Source organism: Mytilus edulis, chromosome 1, assembly GCF_963676685.1.
Source record: "Mytilus edulis chromosome 1, xbMytEdul2.2, whole genome shotgun sequence".
NCBI classification, from domain to species: domain Eukaryota; kingdom Metazoa; phylum Mollusca; class Bivalvia; order Mytilida; family Mytilidae; genus Mytilus; species Mytilus edulis.
Window position 1 is genome coordinate 102,248,299 of NC_092344.1, and position 20,583 is coordinate 102,268,881.

The window sequence follows — 20,583 nt, forward strand, 5'->3', positions numbered from 1 at the left end:
TACAAAGTATGAAGCATCCAGGTCTTCCACCCTCTAAAATATAAAGCTTTTTAAAAGTTAGCTAACGCCGCCGCCGCCGCTGCCGGATCACTATCCCTATGTCGAGCTTTCTGCAACAAAAGTTGCAGGCTCGACAAAAACAGCTCAGGCCTTGAGAAAGTTCCAACAATACTATGGCTTGCTTGAATTATTTCTTTTTTCTGGATACCTTCTTAGGTTTTTTAACTGATTTTTATTTGTAAAAATAAAATCATTGCATTACAATTCTGTTAATAAAATATTTTTTAAGGTTCATACATTGTCTTTACTATAGGACATGTACATACCATTGGATCAGGAAGCTCTGAATCAGTTGACTCCTCCAGGAATGGTTTTGGGGTTTCAGTAACAGAAATATCATCATTATCCTCATCATCTGGTAACTAAGTGGATTGAAAATATATGGATTATGTAAAACATGCAAGGAATGTAAATTATGAGTACCAGTTATGTATTGTATTAAGAACAATGTTATATTTATTAAGTTATTGTAAGTTTCAAATCTGGTATTTGCTGCTTTTCTATTTTACACTGTATTACATTTAACTATATACAGGCGGAAACCCAGTTGAAATAGAACAAAAGAATCAAAGCTCTTTGTTAGAGAAGGCGATAAATGCTTACTGTAATGTTTACTATAGTAACAAAATTTTTAAAAGTTAATAGAAACAAATAAAACAACAATTTTCTTCTCAATTACGAAGTTTTCTATTGTAAAAACACCATTTGCATAAGTTTTCAATTTATCTATTACATAGTAATGCAGAACAATTAGATATCAAGTCGACCACATAGGTATCTATCAAGTTGAATGTAGAAAATGCATAACCTCTGATTTAAAAAAACAAGAATGTGTCCCCAGTACACAGATGCCCCATCCGCACTATCATTTTCTATGTTCAGTGGACCGTGAAAACTGGGGAAAATCTCTAATTTGGCATTAAAATTAAAAAGATCATATCATAGGGAACATGTGTACTAAGTTTCAAGTTGATTGGACTTCAACTTCATCAAAAACTACCTCGACCAAAAACTTTAACCTGAAGCAGGACGAACGGATGGACGGACAAACCAGAAAACATAAAGCCCATAAATGGGGCATAAAATAAACCACAGAAGGAAAACATATCAATCTATCAGTTTAGTAATTTTCGTGTGACTCAAGAAAAAATTCCAAAAAATGGGTAACAATATTGTATTGAAAAGAGAAAATCGAGTACTACTTTTTATGTTAGGGCGTGTTTGAGGTGTATATTTTGTCTCTAAAAGGTACAAAACAAGAGTATTTGATATATCATCTCGCTTCAGATTCTATCATTTTTATATATCAAAGCTACAGGTTGACTTTATAACATGAAAAAATCACAGTACAAAAAGATTAAATATATGGGTCAAGTGAAATACCTATCTAATGAATCATCACAAAAACAGAGTAGGTGTGTTTGAATAGCTACTTTAAGTAGTAAGTACTTGACGACAGTCTTCTAAGTTGGATGATGAAAATGTATATCTTCGAAAAAAAAATATATTTTTTTGTGTGTGATAACTAGGGTTTATCATCTTCAACGACTGAAAAGTTTTAGTCTGCCCTTCCACGAAATATTTAGTATGAAATTCAAAACAGTGTAGCTGTGGCCATTGATTGACACATTAAAATCATTCATTGACTGGGACAATTTAGGTGAACGTTTGTATGTAACGACCAATGCTCACTATGTACTTTTTAAAGACACTTAAACTATGGGGTCACCAAAGGTTCTCAACACCTAAATAAAGTAATTCGAAAAATTAATCAGAAATAACACGATATTTTGATTTATATCAATTATATAAATCAAAACACAAAGGTTATTCCTGATTAATTTTTCGAATTATTTTATAATTAAAGGCGTTAAGAAACCTTTGTTGACCCCACAGTTTAAATGTCTATCGTAGGTACGTCATGAACAGTGGTTGTTACAGACAAACGTTCACGTAAATTGTCCCAGTCAATGGAAGATTTTGATGGGTCAATCAATGGCCACAGCTACACTGTTTTGAATTTCATACTAATTAGATTTTTTTTTAAATGTTAAAGAATTTTCGAAAATTCCGTCTGACAACCGATCAGACAATAGTTTTAAGTTGAATCAATGCAGACAAGATCATCAATTGATGCTCATTAGCTAGTAGATACATTTGTCTTTTAAAAACAACTGACTTATAAGGATCGTAAAGGTGCTATGTGATACATTGATCGTTTTTCAAGAGCAAAATTGGCAGCGCGTCATCCCTACAATGGCTTCCATTTCTACGATTGTGAAAATGAACTGGCGTAATGGGGAGATAATTTTGACGAAGTAGAATCCTGACTGTATATTCTTCTATAATTCTGATCAGAACTGTTTCATTTTTTCCATTTTAAAGTAATTTGAAATGGGTTTCTGGTAATTACAATGTTAGGAAATTATTGAACCAATGCATGCAATACTAAACTAAATCCTTTGTGCGTTTTATATTACTTTGGGTAATGATCAATAAAATACTTATAATGTTAAGTAATGTTGGGTTTTATTGACAAAGTTTACAAATTGAGAACTTGATTCATATTGAATAATGAACATTGTGCATGGTGAGCATGTGAATAATAAGTTTTTTTTATTAGATTATCAAGTGATGTTTAACTTATGCAGTGTGATTTTCAAATTTAAAAAAAGGGTAACATTACTAGGTTACTTTTTTATAAGAAGATGTTGATTTTAGATCAAAATGAACCGTCTTTGTACTGGACTGACAAGATCAGCCATGTTTTTAACGTGCATGCTTACAAAGAAAATAGACATAACACTCTATCCTGAACTCATTATTCTGACTCTGAGCTTACCAGTCTTACTCCTAATGGCAAAAAAGAAGCAGAGACAGAAAAGTTGATCGGCTATTAATTAGGAACTTGTCCAAGATATTGGGGACATGAACCATTGATATAAGTTTGATAAATATATAGTAAGAATTGTACACTTGAGAGTGTTACAAGTAAATTTTCTATAGAAATCATTTTCATTAGGTGACATAACTCACATAAAAATAATAGATCAGCACTGATTTTGGAATGAATAGAAATGGCTACCATGAATGTATTTACATAGGCGGATCCAGGGGGGGGGGGGCCCTGGCCCCCCTTTCGTGGGAAAAATTTGGTTGATTATATAGGGAATCATTGAAGCATGACTGGAGCGGCCCCCTCTTAGGTCAGTCAGCGGGCCCCCCCTTAGGAAAAGTTCTGGATCCGCCACTGATTTATGCAAAACTTCGCATATGCTTACTCTCACAAATAGTGAAATTAAAAATTCCCCAAAAGGAATTTTTGTTTGTTGGCTGTAAAATATAGCATAATCTAGAGATGAATATTTTTAGCAATAGTGCACACTAATTTCTTAAGTATTCAAATAACTTTCTTTATTTAATTAAAATTAAATACTGGTTGTCTTAAACAGTGTAAGGTTGTCCAATTAACTTACCTCTTCTATACCAATCACAGGATCTGGTTCTGAGATTAGATTTGTCTAAAAATAGAAATGTATCTGTTGATTTGACTATTATCTTCATTGCTTGACATTGCATGTTACAATAAATGAGGTAAATAATATATTTGTCTTCTTTTCAGCCAGATTTTTATTTATATAATATATAAACGCAAGTCACAGATTTTCTTGAAAATCCATTCAGAATTCAGAAATTTAATGTTAACCTAGAATTAATGAATTTATAGGTATAATATTTCATTTTTTTGTAAAACTGTACGGCAGATGTGTGTAAATAAACATTTATTTAAATTGTGTACACTTACCATTCAGTCATATTTCAGTATAAAACTTTTAATTAACTTCACTTAAAGTTTTTTTGAACACATAATCATGATAATGACATTTCCGAAATTTTGTATAACATTTTCCATTTTCCAAAAGGGGGTTGATTGATTTTTGTTTACTTAAAGTTAGTTACAAGATACAAATTTCTGAAAAGGGAAAATCATATTTAAAATGTTGTAGTACACGTTTTGTAAATAAACAAGAAACTTACATCATTGTCTGATTCTTCTTTCTCATCCTGACAGTTTGTTACCTCCATTTTAAGACCTAAGCTTGGTAGTTAAACTATCTACAATAAAATAAGCAAGCAAATGTTAATATCAAAGCCCAGAACGAATTATATTTTTTAACTTTTTAAATTTGTCATGATATTGATATTGTATATTGAAGCTGCATAATTAAATTACTGAGTTTACACAAAGAATTTGTTCTTGCAACATGACAGGTGCCATATGTGGAACAGGAACAACTTATAACCTTTCCAGAGAACCTTCAGTTCAACCCAGTTTTTGGTGGGGTTATTGTTGTGCAATCTTTAGTTTCCTTTAATGTATATGGTATTTTTCTTTTTATCGTTTTGGTTTTTAGTCAAGGGGTTGTTAGTTTTTCCTTGAGTTCAGCATGTAGCCTTTGAATCATCAGCCTCTATTTTGCAACTTATTTTTCAAAGAAATGTCTCATGGTTAGCGAAGATTACTTTTACAGGTTTATCAAGTAGATTTGACCAAAGTGAATCTTGTTCATGATGTTGAAGTCAATAAATTAAAAGCACCAAGACAATTATGTTCCAATAAAAAAAACATGCAAATTATGTCTATTTTTTTATATGTTTTATCTGATGGTCCATATATAATACAGTACAGGGTGCTGTTCTCTGTGAAAATGGTCAAGCTGATCTGCTGTAGCAGACTGAATGTTAAATATTTACTTGAGAATCATAAAACATCTACACATTTATTTAGATAGACAGTCCTGGGTTGCTGAGGTCACAGCAGTGTACATGTATGTATACAATGTATATAATAAATCTTTTTTATTGCTTTTTCAACTTCAAACATAAATGGGATAAATTCTATAAACATGATAAAAGCACTGATAAAAACTTCATTATAGAATAAAATGACCTACATGTAGTTCCAAAAGTCATGAAAGTTTATATTTCATAAATGATAAACATTTACTTAATTTCATGTAAATATTGCCATACATTTGTTTGATATAAACAATGGGGACATATCATCAAAGAGACAGATCAGCTAGGGGTATACAACCAGCAGTGGCATGAAATTTGAAAAGAACAACATACATCCATGTTTTATTGTACTTTACACCTTATAACAACTTAATTGGACATTAAAAACTATCCTGTAAAATTGTGACTTCACAGGAAAAAGTCTTACGCCACAAAATAAAAATGATTGTAGTTTGACATCGATATTTAGCTTCACAAAATAGATGTAGTGTGGGAGATTTAAAAATAGCGACATGGTATATATATATAATAGGATCAATATACACGTGGACGCCATTCACATTGGATTTTTTGCCAGTACATTTCAAATGTCCCAATGTTTATGTGAGAGCTGATTGTTCAATGACATAGTTTACTCCATTGGACACTCCATTTAGTGTTAATCAGGATGTTCAATGACATAGTTTACTCCATTGGACACTCCATTTAGTGTTAATCAGGAACTTGAAATTGGTTTTATTCACAACTGAGACTACTATACTGTCTATAAAGTTAAAGAAGTCGTATAGTTTCAAATGAACTGTAAAAGAATAAGTCAAAATAATTATGACGTCTTGAAAGGCTAATATATTATCGATGTAAGGCGTCAAAGAAAAAAAATACAATAGCCTTTCAAGACGTCATAATTATTTGGACTATAAAAGAATTGGCACTAATATTTAAATAAAAAGGACCAATAGAAAAGTCTGTATCATATATTTCATAGATTGAGGAAATGCTACAATGTAGCAATAAACCTTATCACTAATCCCGGCTGACCCGGTCGCTTGAACTTTGACGCATACAACAATCACTTTTCAATTGTGGCGTCAGATATTTTGTTTTGTGACGTCAAAATTTTACGGGAACCTGTCACATTGTGTGATATCCAGTAATGGCGGACAAATAGCGATAAGGTGTATAATGTCATTTGGACGAAAACAAATATAAAACATGAAGGATTGTTCATCAATTGATATCAGAGTGGGTCTCATTGGGGTCTAAGCGTGAAGTGGGATTGCTGATTTTTAGTAAGCGGGACACGCGAAATACAAATTATTGTGCTGTGAAAACGGGAAATGAAGTCTGGCGGGACCCGGGAAATTACAAAAAAATTACAATTGCTTACGTACATAGTGTAAGCCGGATACAGGAATCTGACAAAACAGTAAGCAGGATCCGGGATCAGAACCCCCCAATGAGACCCCCATCAGAAGCAAATCTCTTTTCTGGAGGCTGCAAAAAGGGGGAGGTGTCTGCATTTTTTAAATATCAGTTTGTTCATAGGAGAATACAATTTTGGAATACATTTAAGTGAGATTTATTTTTATGCAAGCAATAAACATTTGAGCATTACCCTGCAAGAATATTAATGGGAAAGCTGGCTACAAAACCACAAGCCTGTTTGTTGTGATGCAGGAATACCAGCGGGTTTTCCCAACAGGTGGCGTACGAAGTAAACTTCCGTCGAAGTAAATTTCTTTGGCGGCAAATATGAATTGAGAACAATTTGTGTGTGTGTGTATTCTCGTCTTTCATCTTGGCAATTTGCTTTGTATATATGCCTTTAGTGTTTCTTTAAAACATATGACGTGGCTCTGTACTTATACATCCTGTTATTGTAATTTTCTTGTATTCTTATCTTTCTTTTTTGCTAAATGTGCTTTGTCTATATGCCTTTTTGTGATTTTTTGCGATTTCTTTGTTTGTTTTATAGTGTTTATAAAGGTTATAGCACACTGTTCACTGCTTTGCCACTTTTTTTGACGTTTTCTTATTTATTGTGTCTGTTTTTTCGCACATCCGTTGTCATAATGGAATTTGATGCGATTGTCATATTTTAAAAGTGAGAGGTTTGGCCTGCTGTAAAACCAGATTTAATAGTGTACATATATTGCTCTTTGTATTCATGTATTTATGTCTGTATTATTGATGTCACGTAGTGTCTGTATACCATTGTAATTGCAAAGGTTTGACAGAATAAAGATATATGACAACTTGATCTCAATAAAGATCCTTTAAAATTTCATTTAATATAAATATTTAACAGCACTTACCGTAACCTGCTGCGCATGCTATTTTGTCTTAATATAATCGAGAATTTACTACACAACTTTACCAAACATAATTGTATTGCTCTTTTGTTGAAATGAATATTCCCGTATCTACCATTTTCTACATGAGAAAGTGCCTGTGCCGGTTCTGTAGTGTCCGTTCGTTTGGTGTGTAGTGGAGCTTTTTATTTTGCCATTTACTATTTAGTAAGTATTATATATAGTATACAATTTCAAATATTACCAGTTCAGTATTTTTGTGATTTTTACTTTTTGTTAAATACGTGCTAACCAATAAAATCTCAACAAGTTAATTTTTTTCAATGATTTCAAATTTCGTCGGATAATATTTAGGATATAAATTCCACAACTGCTTGTCATAAAATAAGCTTTAATTAGAGTGTTTGGGAAGCCAACTTTAGTGGACAAAAAGAGCATTTTTTTTAATATTAAACAAGAATGTGTCCATAGTACACGGATGCCCCATTCGCACTATCATTTTCTGTGTTTAGTCGACCGTGAAATTGGGGTCAAAACATCAATTTGGCATTAAAATTAGAAAGATCAAATCACAGGGAACATGTATACTAAGTTTCAAGTTGATTGGACTTCAACTTCATCAAAACTACCTTGACCAAAAACTTTAACCTGAACTTCGCACTTTCATTTTCTATGTTCAGTTGACCATGAAATTGGGGTCAAAACTATAATTTGGCATTAAAATTAGAAAGATCATATCATAAGGAACATGTGTACTAAGTTTCAAGTGGAATGGACTTCAACTTCATCAAAAACTACCTTGACCAAAAACTTTAACCTGAAGTGGGACGAACGAACGAACGGACGAACGAACGGAGGCACAGACCAGAAAACATAATGCCCCTCTACTATCGTAGGTGGGGCATAAAAATCATATTCTAATATCAAAAGATCCTTATTTAGTATTAGAAAATCATTCTTTAATATTAGAAAAGTAATATTTAATTTGAATTTTTAATAAAAAAAAAATGTCGTAAAGTTTTGTTCTCAACCGACCATCATTGTCAATTTCTAGACGTAAGTCAATGTGCGAGGCAGAATAATGTTTTTATGGTATCCTTTTTTGAAAGTTCGATTGGATAGATGCCTCCAACATACTTACCAACATTTGAATTATTAATCTATATAGAGGAAAGCAAAGTCAAAGATAGTGTATGAAAGCTACCCGGCGCACATCCACTGTGTTTTTGTAGGATGTATTTCTTATTGTATCCATCTGATGAGTTGAGCCTTTTTCAACTGATTTTTAGTTGTGCTGTTACACCACTGTCCCAGGTAAGGGGGTGGGTTAGGATCCCTCTGACATGTTTAACCCCCACCACATTCTGTTTGTGTGTGCCTGTCCCAAGTCAGGAGCCTGTAATTCAGTGGTTGTCGTTTGAAGCGGAGTTGGAGTGACCAGAGAGAATCACCGACTTGCGGCAGAAAAAAAAGGAAATTCTAATCAAAAGATCGTAGTCGAACGTGCTGCCACGAATATTTTTCGAATACCCAATCACAGCGGTGACATGCTAGTAGTTGCTTTAGATGAAATATTTATACCATTTGGCAGCATACAGCCCCTCAACACGAAAAAGAGAACAGTCTGGTCCTATAGCCATGACGATTGCTTTTTAGAAGCCGTACCAAATATGTTGTCAATTAAAAATAAAGTTTCTTGATTAAATGTTCAATATGTGAATTATCTGACTAGCTCATTTTTTTTTTTAACAAAGTATGAACATTTTTTCATTGGCTTTGATTAGAAAAAAATCAATCTGTCTCTAAATGAGGAATACTAGTATAAGACATTTAGATTTTTTAATATCCCACATCTGATATACAATGCCCATAAAGTAGGAAGTTTCATGTAGTTATTTTGAAGCCTGAGACGGAGGTTCTAATTGAGTTTTGTTCTCATATGAAGTCGAATGCACACACAGAATGTTCTCAAAGACAAACAGCACAAATTAACTATATTTCAAAGTTCTTTAACTAGACTTTCAGATATATTGACGATGTCTGTTCCTTAATAACATACATTCAGAGTCATTCATTGCCGGAATCTCATATATCTCAGAATTAATGATAATACCGAAACTAAAAAAAATGATATTAAAAAAAAATAATGAAAACTTCACGTTATAAATTTCGTGCGTCCAACGATTTTTATTGATCAGGAATGCTCATAATCAAATATTGAAATAACAAGGTAGTATAAGCACCAAAACAATTGAAGAGCCATTAAACAAACGAAAAAACATGAAAAATAGCTAAGGTCAACGTTGACTGAAAAAATTAATGAAATCACAGCTTAATTATAATTTCTATATTTATAGACTGACCATTTTAGAAAGGTTTGTTATAAATCATGTCAGTATCGAAGTAGTGACTACTGAACAGATAAGTTGCTCACGGACTGATAGTCCACCAACAGACTTTTAAATAAAAATTTCCAATTATGTCAGTTTTTCATATGCAAAATCGGTAGTTAATTACACTTTGGGTCATAGCATTGTACTGTGAAAAATGCATTGTTTGGTCATCTGAAACAGTTTGTGAGCCTGCATATATTGAGCAATTTTAATGTTATTGCAGGAAAATTGAGAAAAATTGCTATCTTAAAATTTCGACTGTAAAATATCCAGAAATAATCATTATATTTCAAACATATTTATATAACACTTTAAATTTTGCTCATACTTTACGATCATCTTAATCAAATATTACATAGCTTTGAAACTCTTCATTTCTGTAGACCCAAAATGGGCCATTAGCGCACCTTCTCCTTTTACTAGTTTTGTCAAATTTCCGATTGGAACATATTGGTAAGGGTGGATTTGCATGGCGGGTGATGCTTTATTTACCATGCATCCGTTGTCGCTCCGGTTGGAGTTAATGTGATTCATTCGGGTTTGTTTTATTCCTTGATTTGTATCTTCCTAGATGCAAGAGATTTGAACATCAGTATATTACTGCTGCCTCTTATTTAGTTGCTGTGGGATTTTCAACATATCTGAGCACTAGTTCACGCTCCTTTTGGAGTATTTATAGATTATCGTTGATTATCTCAACGAGATTGATTTTCTCGCTTGAGCTGGTACAGCGAAAGTGAGAAAAGCAATCAAGTTGAGATGACCAATGATAGTCTGTTTATCGCTATTTTACCTATGACGACGTTGTCAATTTCAATGTCAATTTCGTTAGCAGCACCACGTGGCCTCCTTAGTTTCTAGCGATAATTTTTCCATATCAAGCGAGAAGCATGACATGAAAATTATCACAAAAAAATATCAAAGGAAAAATGCACAAAATAGCGATAAATGTAATTCTAGGTTGGTCCCCTCCGTAAAACATTCAGTATGCCTTCGGAATATACAATGTCAAGAATTTCAATAACGGCCGGGAAACAGACTAATGTAATTCCCTCTAATTTGTTTTATACCTTGATTTGTATTTTCTTCGTGGATGTATGAGATTTGACCATCGGTTAATTACTTCTGCCTTTTATTTTGTTGCTGACAAAAAACTAAACCTGTCTGATTACCACCCGTACTTTCTCATCTTGGAGTGTATGCGATTCCTTCTGGTTTTTTACCTCAATTTGTATCTTCTTCTTTGATGAATGAGATTTGAACATCGGTCAATTTCTGCTGCCTCTAATCTGATTGCTGATACACTAGATGCTAGTAATTTTAAAATATGATTCGAATAGCATTTGGCAGACCCAGTAATATAACAAATCTTCAAGGATACATATGTAATTTGGTAATCCACTTACAATGAATGCTGATCCAGTTTTTGATCTTTAAGTGAAATCTAAAGGATCATAGAACAAACTAATGATTGTTCAGGATTTTCTCTTTGGTAAATGTCGTGAAAGTATGTGTCGAGGTTCCAAGTGATTCGCCAATACCTAATCGCACTACCAACGAGATTGTATTATATAATTAATAGACAAAACTATGTTGGTTGTGGTTTGACAGCAGTGAAAACACAAGGTCAATATTTGTCATGGAGGAGGAACTGGGTGTTAAATAACTATTTGCTTTTTGACGAAAGATGTTGCATAAGTGTTCATAGACCCCTGAAGTTGTTCAATACCAAAATGTTTGAGTCTCATGGAAAAATGTATTTATGTTGTCTTTTTCATTTTAAGTCCATTACTTGTTATGATCTGCGACATAATCCTTTTGTAAGTTAAAATTGTGTTTCCAAATTATGGATTTAGTCTAACGGTATTTGTTGTTGACAATGTTCAGGTCTCCAGTAATAACGTGAATAGCCTTAACTCTTTTTATTTGAAAACTGATTTTTTAAACAAATATAAACTCTATTAATAATGATTGAAAACACCAAATCTAAAACATCATAATGCATTTCAAATTTCAATTAATCAATATAGTCGTATATCATATTATCCGCATCACTATTATAACATCCATCGATGCATGCTCTGTCTAACAGAGCAGTATAATGGTCTCCCCCATTTGATATAGTGGAGCTCCCAGAGTCACACGAATCTTCTTCATCTAACTCTTTAGACAAATAACCATAACATCTAAATTCATCAACAGAATTGTGAAAAGAGTCGTATACAATATCAGAGCTTTCTATGTCTGAATGTTGAAATTCTGTGACTGAATGCTGCGACCCTGTCTGGAATGCATTACTTGTGGTTTTTCTTTTGCGAATACATGAGTGTATCATTGTCCGAAAGGTCCAAATATTCGTCGTCTGAGTAATAGAAATTATCATCTTTTGAATCGTCAGAGTTTTCTATGTCTGAATCGTCGGAACTTTCTTCGTCGGAGTCTTCAGAACTTTCAACAAGACTCTGACTATCATTCGAGGTGTCGGATTCGTATTCATCACAATACTCATATTCATCTTCAAGATCAGAACCACTGTCATTACTGTGACCGTTTGTTTTAGGATGTGAATGAACATTTTTCTTCGGGTGTACATAATAATACTTGCTCTGTTGGTAAATACTAGTATCAACGTAACGATCATCATAATTTCCAAATTGAAATATCTTACCGAAATAAGAATAAATAGGATACATGAACATGTTGACTGTATTCATGTCTAGTTTTGTCCTGGATGCAAACGTCTGTTCAAAATATCCAAACTTACTTTCACGATTATAAGGTGTGTATCTTGAACTCTGATGTAGAAACGACCTCTTGGGTATGACGTCTGATGTATTACGGGAATTAATACGGTTTGAGACTTTACACTCGGATTTGTATCTAAGAGTAGGAATTTCATGGTTTCGATGGCCAAATGGAAAAGGCAAATTCTCTAGCGGAATAGTATTTATTTCCATTCTCATGTCATCTGATTCTAAACGTTTCATTTTCGAGTAGTGTTTTTTTTTTTTTTTGTATTCTGATTTTACGATGCTAGAAATTGAATCAGGATTGGTTGTAGCGCATGGACTTTCTCTGATAGCTTCGACCGTATGTTGATCATTGTACTTTAATATTTTGTTGTCACTTGATATGCAATCTGTAATGCATCCGATTTCAAATTGATTATTTTCATGGCTTTGAACAACTGACACAGTTAATATCTCCTTATTTATATCTTTTTGTTCACTAGTATCTTGGTTTTTGATGCTGTTAACTTTGGTATGTCAAACACCTCCAGGATTTCTACCTTTAAATATATACATCGATTCCTCCATTTGTTGAAGAGCGTTTTCTTGAATCTATACTGTTGATGATATCAACTGGAATTTCTCTACATTTCCCTAATTTTTCAAGGTGCCTGAATATCCACAATCTTCTATTATCTGCTGTCCACCATTTTCCGTTCTCCTTCATGACACATGTATGTTTTGAATGCTTCCAATGCTAATTCTTCCCTCGGCTATATTATCAAGTGTTTCTCCGATAGTGTTATTTTTTCGCTTCGTACACCTCCCAAATTTGCTACTAATTGATGCCTGTGTAAAGTAAATTTCAGACGGTCGCAACTTCATCGTTTATGATTTCGTAATCAATGACATCAGAGCAAATAATAACAGTCTGACACCATGCAGGATATATTAAAGTTCTATTCTCAGAATTCAGAGCTACTTTCATTTTCAGAATATGCACTGAACAAAATAAAAAAAAAAAAAGAAATAAACAAACAAACAAACAAACAAACAAACAAGTAATTACTAGAGTGGACACACTCTATTTGACTGGTTTGATATAATTAGCGGAAATATTTTTACGGTCAATAAACGAAATTATTTGAGACCTCAATAATAAGAAACCTGTCCATACGTTCCACAGGTACGAGACGATATATTTAAAATAATAAATATATATATTCAGTGTACTAACGAGTCTAAATTGAAAACTACGTTCAAATCTATGATTGCGTTGGATAAAAACCGCAATTTTTATACGTGTGCATGTTAAACAAATTTCGTTGTAGAAGGGTCTAAATACAGCACAAACAACATTTTCCAAAAGACCAAACAAGTGAAAAAGTATATTTAAACAAAACGCATTTGACTAACAGGTCGAACAACTAATGTTCTTAAACCCTGCTGACTACCATTGGCGATTGCCAATTAAAATTGACCACGAGATGTAACAAAATGGATCTTAATATAAATTTAATACTAAGCAGAAAACGATAAACTTGTGGCCAAGATGTTATGCCACAAACACAATGTGTCAATATTTTTTTTGTACACCAGATCTAGATTTCGACAATATATGTCTCTTCAGTGATGTTAGGGATCGAAACGGTATTTGGAAGGCCATATAATTTACCCTCAATTTCAGATAGACTTGAATTTTAAGAGTCAATATAGGATGAACGGATATATAAACCGGAGGGAAAATATGATACAAGCCCAAACGAAAAAATGTAAACGAGTCTAAATTGAAAACTACGTTCAAACCTATGATTGCGTTGGATAAAAATCGCAATTTTTATACGTGTGCATGTAAAACAAATTTCGTTGTACATGTTGTAGAAGGGTCTAAATACAGCACAAACAAAATTTTCCAAAAGACCAAACAAGTGAAAAAGTATATTTAAACAAAACGCATTTGACTAACAGGTCGAACAACTGATGTTCTTAAACCCTGTTGGTATCAATTGTACAATTTTGACATACTACCTTCGAACCGTATCCCTCTTCACTTACAGTAGTACCACATATAACATGAATGTGTTTGCCACATTTACTACACATATGAGCTCCAGATGTATCCTGCGCTTTAAGACATCCTAAAAAATTGTTTCCATAAATAATAAGGTAAAACAAAATCATTTGGTGTAATCATGAATATTCATAAAGCCGGACTAGAATAAATCAGCTTTTAAAATGTAATTACAGTTTTGTGGTAATAACGTTTTTTGTTCATAATGATCGTTTGACTTAACAATCAATTTAAAAATACGAAGATGTGGTATGCTTGTCAAGAGGACAACTGTCCGCCAGAGACAGAATAGTATATATTAAGATAAGACCTATCGGTTTCCCATGAACGATAACAAGTTCTGGCCACATTAATTTTAACTGTGAATTCCCTACCATTGTCACTTTGCAGTATGTGGGGCGCACCAAAAATTGTAAAAATATCAATTAGATTAAAAGCCACCTCTGATGCACATTTTGAGGTAAGGGCTTTAATGTTACAAAATTTTGTAAGGTGGTCTTGAAATACCATAATAAATTTATAGTTTCCATCTGGGTTTGATTGAAAATCCATCAAATCAACTTGTCCTCTACTGTTAAAGTCTTTAGATAAAATGGGTTTCACTACTACTCCTTTCCCTATAAGTTTTTTTTTCATATTGCAATTTTCACAAAGTGACAGAAATAGTTCAATCGCATCACGTGAAATGTTAGCATATCCATTATTTAGTTGTTTTATCATGCGATCTCTGCCTCCATGACCTGTTTCTTTATGTGCCTTTTCCAACATACCATAGAGTTCCTCTAAGAAGACATAAATTTTGAAATTTCCCTCGTCATTCTGACTTTAATAATTATCAACCTCTCAAAACCACCAATGGTAAAAAATGTCATACCTTCTTAAATTGTAGTAATCTTTTGTCACTTTCTTTTCTGATGATTCCAAAAGTTTAATCTTTGCTTAAGGATCATATGGTACTTAACTCTAGGGTATATGCTCCTTGTTTTCCCTGATTCAAATTTAAACCTCAAAGATTCAAGAAATTTTTCCTCACTAGACATGGTGTCACTTAATGCAAATAATCCAGATAAAGATGGCCTGCCTTCTTTGTATAGATGGCAGTAAAAGAAATAAAACTCAAACACAAATTCAAATTTGCCGACAGCCCGTCGTACGTGATGGTCGCCAGATATAATTGTATAATACATCTATAATCGTGACATATAAATCAGTAATCAAATTGCATCTTCATTTACCAATCATTTCATTATGTACAACCACAGCAAAATATTGTATACGGTGCGTTTAATAAAATTACCCCTCATTGATAGCCAAGGCCGACCAGGAAAAACCGTAGTACGGAAACCTGTGCCCGAATCAATGCTCGAGCCTGTCTCAGGATAATGACGTCGGACCTCGTCATTTTAAAAAACAGTTTTCGAAAATCAAGATTTTTGTTATAATGTACAACAGATAAATATCATCATTTAGAAAAATGTAGTTTACACGGTCAATACGACAGCTAGAAGTGAAGCTACTACAGAAAAAAAAACACCTTATATATGACCAGTCCACAACTCAGTCATCTGATTGGATAGATTTTTTTCGGCCTACCGAAAATTGACGATTCCCATATCGAGAATACACATTTTCCCGCTATACTGATCGAAACGCGGGAAAATATTATTATCCAATAAAATGGTATGAGCAAAAAAGCATATCTTAATTTTGTCTACTTTTGACCAGTTCAAACCAGCTTGACCAGTGAAGTGTAAACATTTTCAAATAATTATTATAAGAATTATATAGAATATCCCCTTTTTTATGGGATACAATCACTTTTTTAAATCTTTTTTATTTTTTGTACTTCCACAAAAAAGTATGAGTTAATTCTGTTTTAAATAAGAAAAGTACTAAAATTTGAAGATTTGTCAGATAAACGTATATTAATATTAGGAATATAATTAAGAAAACACTTCATTTCAAGAAAAACCACTAAAAACATCTATACGCCTTATTTTGAGTCCAGATTTTTAGTATTCGTATTGTTATCTTAGAAAGTCTAACTGATTAAAATATTACAATATGTAACAATTTGACAATTTAGTAGTGTCAACCCTGTGGTTATGACCCGTGTATATAGCATATTAATCCTGAATACAACGTTTGGTGGTGCGCCTGTCAGATGCGGAACCTACAGATAAGGTACTATTGGTATCGGTAACGGACTCGACCCGGAACTTCTTCATTATTATTAATTACGTGGAAAACAAAAGGGCCTGGAGTGGTGTAATTTTTAATCTACACCTTTGTACTATGTTAGTTATATATAAAGTTGAATTCTGTGATTCGTCGTTTTTACGTGATGACGGCTGACAAATTGGACCTCGTAATTTTAGTATTATAGATTGTTAGTTCTCCATTATAACAGGAAAAATTGTTCGATTGATTAACTGAGTTGATTTGTGATTTGTTTTCTTGTCTCACACTAGAAAATGAGAGTAAATTGAACAAAAGGCCACCTGCGGTCCCCTGAATGAGTTATTGCAATGTTTCTTTAACACAGAGCGAGTGTGGGGTGTGGGACGGGACACAACTTTGTGTCTCCAAACTGCGATATACCGGATAAGATGAATTTTAATTGGTTTAAATCATTAACTTGAAAACGAGTACATGGACCCTTCTTTTTTTAAGAACAAGAGTGCACATGCTGAAATGTCTCGCCTTCTTTACTAATAATTGATATTATGTTGATTGTCATAAAAAGAAAGCTTTACTACAACTATCACATTAACTTCACGTGATCGAAGAAAATGAGGCGTAGGTCATTTAAACCAAACAAGAAATACATGTACACCTTCAGTACACTACATACAGTTAACCTTTTCATAAAAGTTTCTGAGAAACAGACTAAACAAAGAAAACTAAACATTCACCAATGAACCATGAATATGAGGTCAAGGTCAGATGAACTATGCCAGGCAGACATGTACAGCTAACAATTTTTCAATACAACAAATATATTTGACCCATTCGGCTTTTAGTTTAAGGATGTACTCCTCTGAGGAGCCAACAAATTCTAGAACTTTTTTTCTTAACCTGACTGTTGGGTTTATATGACTGTAAAAAATAATTGGCGAAGAAAAAATAATATGCTGATGCATTTTTTTTTTGCTGCTATGTCCCTTTGATAGTGCCCAATTTTGATAATTTTCCCATTTTCTTCAAATTTCACCCATTTTTGGGGGCTATTATTGTGAAAAAACATCACAGTAGCAATTAAACTATTTTTAATACTTTTAATAAAAGTGAAGTGGACCAATGGACCAAGTGAATAAATTTCACTTTAAAAAAAACTATAGGTAGGTGTTAATATAAGAAAGTTTTATCATATTTTGATGCTTTTTCGTGTTAAATTTACCATGCTGTCAGTTTTGTAAATTTGTAATTATGCCCCATTATGGGCATTATGTTTTCTGGTCTGTGCGTCCGTTCGTCTGTCTTTCCGTTCGTCCGTCTGTCCCGCTTCAGGTTAAAGTTTTGGTCGATGTAGTTTTTGATGAAGTTGAAGTCCTATCCACTTGAAACTTAGTAAACAAGTTCCCTATGATATGATCATTCCTATCTTAATGCCAAATTAGAGATTTTATCCCATTTTCACGGTCCACTGAACATAGAAAATGAAAGTGCGGATGGGGCATCCGTGTACTTGGGACACATTCTTTTTTTCTCTGCTTTAAGAAATAAACTCATCATAGATACCAGAACTAAATACAAAATGCATATTATTCCAACTTTTTTGTTAAAAATGATTGAAAAATACATATCTAAGAAATTTGAAAAGAAAAAAAGTGATATGGGATGTACACCTTCCTGGTAAATCATTTCTTGTACCTCTCAGCCTTTTTTCACAAAATTTTGGTAAAAAAAATTTTGGTAAAAAAGACTGACTTGTTTGTAAAAATTGAAAATTAACTGTTTGTTGTAAATACACATTTTTTCTCACAAAGTTAAGTTTGATTATAACATTTCAATAATTCAATGATATTTTCTACTTGTATCACATGTGTTGGAAATAATGTAGAGCTTTCTATGACAACAGTCGCAGGCTCGACAATATGATATACGAGTTGATACAGTATGAAGGTTATGGTATGTGTTCCAATTTTTTTGAAGAAATCTCTGATGCAACTTGTTTTTATATATATACAGCCAAAAAATGCCGGTTTAATTTTTTTTTAAATGAATTTGAATTGTTTACAAATTAAGAGCATACTTTTGTAGCGAAGATATTCCAAATCTTTTGTTACGAAAACCTGCGTGTATTTACTTTTTGAAACACCCTAAAGTATATCTGTTGGCCGAAATTGGCCCTCATTTACGCACCTCCTTTTTCTGGTTGTGTCAACTTCCGATTTGATTATTATGCCTCATTTATGGGCATAATGTTTTCTGGTCTGTGCGTCTGTCTGTTCGTCCGTCTGTCCGTCCGTCTGTCCGTCCGTTCGTCCCGCTTCAGGTTAAAGTTTTTGGTCGAGGTAGTTTTTGATGAATTTGAAGTCCAATCAACTTGAAACTTAGTACACATGTTCCTTATGATATGATCTTTCTAATTTTAATGCCAAATTAGAGATTTTATCCCATTTTCACAGTCTACTGAACATAGAAAATGATAGTGTGGATGGGGCATCCGTGTACTGGGGACACACATTCTTGTTTTGACTGAGTGTTGATTTGCATTGCAGGTGATGAATGAATAGCAGGAGATGCTTAACTTGTTATGCACTCGAGATACATAGCAAATGAACCTCATTGTCTTAAGACGTCTCGAGACAGTCTTGAGACATACACCTTATGTCTTGAGACATAGAGCATACGTCTTAAGACATGAAACCATTGAAGATGTGTCTTGAGACATGGAATATATGTCTTAAGACATGTATCTTGAAGACATTTTTGAAACTTCAAAAATTGTATCCTCTCATCCAAGACGTCTTGAAAAAAAATGTTGGTGTCTTGAAGACATTGAAACAAAAAAATACCAGTGGCCCATAAAATATATTCTAAACACATAAAAAACTTGGAATTATTTCTAATTATGGAATTTGCTTGTTTTGTTGTTGAAATTTTTTATAAATTCCATGTTTATTCTGTACTGAAATGTTCTGTGCTGCGCACAACACTTTCTTTTACAAAGAAAATAGTTTATTTTCAATAGAATGTACTGTGCCGCGCACAACACTATCTAACCAAAATACATTTTATGGAAAGTGTTATTCACCGCTCAAAAGATTGTAATACCAAATAAACCTGGAATTTGTTAAAAATTTTAAACACAAGAAATTATGCAAATTCCATAATTAAAAATAATTCCAAGTTCAAATAATAGCCTGTTAAACGTTTTTATATGCTAAATGGTTTTTGTAAGAAGACATCTAACTGACAGAAGATAATTTAAGGTAATTTCCGTGAATAATGGCAAAAACTTTTTTTTATGACATTGTAATTTTTTTAAAATAAAATTGATGATTTTTCACTTCTTCTGAGATCAACAATGCTTCCAGATTAATGTTTTTTTTTAAGGTAAAACTAGAATTCAAAGTTCCTCTGATGTTCTGGGTCAAAACATGTCATGGAGGATTGAATTTTGTATACTTTGCTGAAGAGATAATTGGATGTTGCTCCACAAATAATCCATTCAAAGTTAACATCTCTAGAAAACATTGGTCCTAGATCATGATCATATCCTATTGAACCTCCATTAGTGACTTTGAGAATAGAAGTATGGTTACTCTTGGTCTTCTTTGTACCAGCAGTAAAACCATCGCCAAAGTGAGCCATCTGTTTGACTGTGCAGGATGTACAAGCAGGCAGACAGAATGGGATTTTTAATTCAATTACTTGTGTAGAGACAGTGACACCCTCTGCATGTTAAGAACCATTGCAACATAAGGAATTTCGTAGGTGGCCTTTTGCAAGGCAAAATGTCTCTCCCTTTTCACTAAACCCTCATTTTTAAATGGCACAATTGGTAAAGGTAAACCATTAAAGGTCAAAGTACAGCCTTCAACAGAGCCTAACCTCACACCAAACAGTCAGCAGGCAATAAAGGGCCTCAAAAATTTCCAGTCTAACTTCTTTCAGACAGGAAAACCAATGGTCTAAGATACATGTATATAAAAATTGAGAAACAATTATTAAACACATAATAAGCCCACTGAACATCAGGTTCTTGACAT

The 20,583-nt window shown here is 33.1% G+C and overlaps 2 protein-coding genes across 3 annotated transcripts in view; one reads left to right on the top strand and one right to left on the bottom strand.

The window, feature by feature from the left end:
* LOC139516448 (microtubule-associated protein futsch-like) overlaps positions 1-6,592 on the bottom strand; it is a 28,946-nt gene extending 22,354 nt beyond the window's left edge. Inside the window, exons 1-4 of one of the 2 annotated variants that reach the window (XM_071306572.1) lie at positions 6,476-6,592; positions 4,099-4,176; positions 3,537-3,581; positions 327-422 (exon numbers count right to left, since the gene is read on the bottom strand). In XM_071306572.1, the coding sequence (XP_071162673.1) occupies positions 327-422; positions 3,537-3,581; positions 4,099-4,146 (189 nt within the window). In that variant the 5' untranslated portion in view covers positions 4,147-4,176; positions 6,476-6,592. The remainder of the gene's footprint in view (positions 1-326; positions 423-3,536; positions 3,582-4,098; positions 4,177-6,475) is intronic. The other variant, XM_071306582.1, reaches the window with a different exon arrangement.
* The window catches only part of LOC139516491 (uncharacterized), a 735,418-nt gene continuing 715,427 nt past the window's right edge, over positions 593-20,583 (top strand). The window contains exons 1-2 of the mRNA XM_071306636.1: positions 593-657; positions 2,150-2,444. The gene's annotated coding sequence lies outside the window, so the exon portion shown is untranslated. The remainder of the gene's footprint in view (positions 658-2,149; positions 2,445-20,583) is intronic.